This window comes from Etheostoma spectabile, chromosome 17 (genome assembly GCF_008692095.1).
Source record: "Etheostoma spectabile isolate EspeVRDwgs_2016 chromosome 17, UIUC_Espe_1.0, whole genome shotgun sequence".
In the NCBI taxonomy this organism is placed as follows: Eukaryota; Metazoa; Chordata; class Actinopteri; order Perciformes; family Percidae; genus Etheostoma; species Etheostoma spectabile.
This window is the reverse complement of record NC_045749.1, coordinates 11,387,691-11,389,745: the sequence shown is the minus strand read 5'-3', so window position 1 is coordinate 11,389,745 and position 2,055 is coordinate 11,387,691. Positions and strand designations below refer to the sequence as shown.

At 40.2% G+C, this 2,055-nt stretch overlaps 1 protein-coding gene across 1 annotated transcript in view; it reads left to right on the top strand.

Annotated features, from left to right (window-relative positions):
- The window catches only part of ppifa (peptidylprolyl isomerase Fa), a 2,134-nt gene extending 987 nt beyond the window's left edge, over positions 1-1,147 (top strand). Inside the window, exons 5-6 of the mRNA XM_032541868.1 lie at positions 556-631; positions 725-1,147. Of these exons, the coding sequence (XP_032397759.1) occupies positions 556-631; positions 725-860 (212 nt within the window). The 3' untranslated portion in view covers positions 861-1,147. The remainder of the gene's footprint in view (positions 1-555; positions 632-724) is intronic.
- Positions 1,148-2,055: the final 908 nt, after the last annotated feature.

Here is a 2,055-nt window from a genome sequence, read left to right as displayed (position 1 = left end):
TAGTGTATCTGTGTCTGGGAGGCTCTTGTATAATGCTACAACGACTACTTTAGCATTCTCTGATTCCAGTGTCTGAAATGTGGGGATTTTGAACAGTCTCACTATTTTCAAATTACTGCGGCTCTTTTATATTGTGACATATATGTCACTTCCCTGGCCTCCTAACAGTATAATTTAAATGTATAAATATAGCTGTCTCTCCACTAGATGGCAGTGCCTAATTTCATGCACCACTAAAGCTAGTAGGTATATTGATTTTTCAATCCCCGGGACCTACTTTTTAGTGACTCAATATGCACTTAATAACAAAATAACTGCTTTATTTTAATAAGCTTAATCCACATGTTTTATTTAAAGTGTGGCATTATCACAGTTTACGTTTAAGAAAAGAGAAACAGGCCTTCACCTAAACACAGTTCACGCAGACTTGTGTCATTTTTCTCTTTTGCTCCACTCAGGCCTAAATGGTATTGAGTCATTGGTAAAAGGAGGTCAAGATCTTGTTGACAGCATCACATTTAATTGATTTACTTGTTGGCTTCTTGATCTCTGCAGGAACACTTTCAATGGCAAATTCAGGGCCAAACACTAACGGCTCCCAGTTCTTCATCTGTACGACCAAAACTGAATGGTAAATACTTTGTAGAACTTTTAAATCAGTCATCTCAGCAGCTCTGCCACACTTACCAGTTGCTAACATCCCTTTTTGTATCTCTTTTGACAGGCTTGATGGTAAACACGTGGTGTTCGGGCAGGTCAAGGAAGGTATGGATGTGGTCAGCAAGATGGAATCCTTTGGTTTACATGACGGCGGTGTGATTAAGAAAATAGTCATCACTGACTGCGGGGAGATCAAATAACAACTAAGATTACACATGGACTTCTGTTGGATTACTCAGCATGCAACCATTGGGTATTTACTTTATATTTCGTTCTGTGGTGTTCATGACACTTTCAAGGAGGAACTGTCACAAGCGATTCTGCTACTTTACTGTTGATTATGATGTCGGAAGATATCTTGCTTTTCCAAATTTGAACTTGAACCATTTTTATACAAGCACTAAGTAATTTGCTATTTGCTATGTTAAGTACTGTTATTGCGTTTTTAGTCATTTTCTGCCAAATAAAATGACCGTTTTCAAATATTGCTAGCTCTGGTCTCAGTACAGGACATTTTCACTTACGTGCCACCCACCATGCTGGTTTTAAAGCTTCCTGTAAAATGATCCAACAGCTTTTTTTTTTTTAGACACCGGCTCCAGTGCGAATAACTTCCTGTCCATCCGAGCAGGATATGACATCATGTGACATCCGCCTACAGTGTAGCTGAAATATCCTATGAATGCAGTTGACAGATGATAGAACTGCAGCAGGCTATAACCCCATTGGACATGGTGCATACAGATGATTTAATCTGCTGGAACAATGAAGGACTCTGAAAATGTCTTTAGCTTGTATGTGGGCTGCTCTTCCTTCACTGCTTCTTCATTTGAAACACAGAGGGTTTGGAGGAGAGAAAGAGAAAAGGAGGCCAGGACATGTGTGAAAGCCAGAGACTGGGTGGTGCTGCTTATCGAGCTAATACTTTGTGAAAGTAAATAATGAAGCGACGTGAAAAAGCAGCCATGCCCCTAAATGAAACCATATGCGCACTGACCTTCCACCGTTTGTTTGAATTCTCAGATTACATTGTTGCTATAGAGACTTCTCAGCTCTCACTCTGTACGAGGAAGAGATGTTGTAACAAACTTGATATAATTTGGGTCCCCACCCTCTGGTTTAGCTTTAGTTATTTGGAATGCATGTCCAATATTGTGCATGGAAACTTGGCTCGAAAGACAGCGGTGCCGTGGCCAACGTTAAGTACACATGCAACACAATGACATCTTGACAACTGGTACAAGCTGGTTCCACTGTCTCCATTTATCACACAGCACCCATGTCAGCTAGTGTCCTTTTTTGTGTTTAGCTTTTCCTGTCCACATTTTGACTCAAAGTGTCAGCTCAATGTGTCTGTTATCTTTCAGCACTTTCATGGAAAGTGAAAAACAAGCT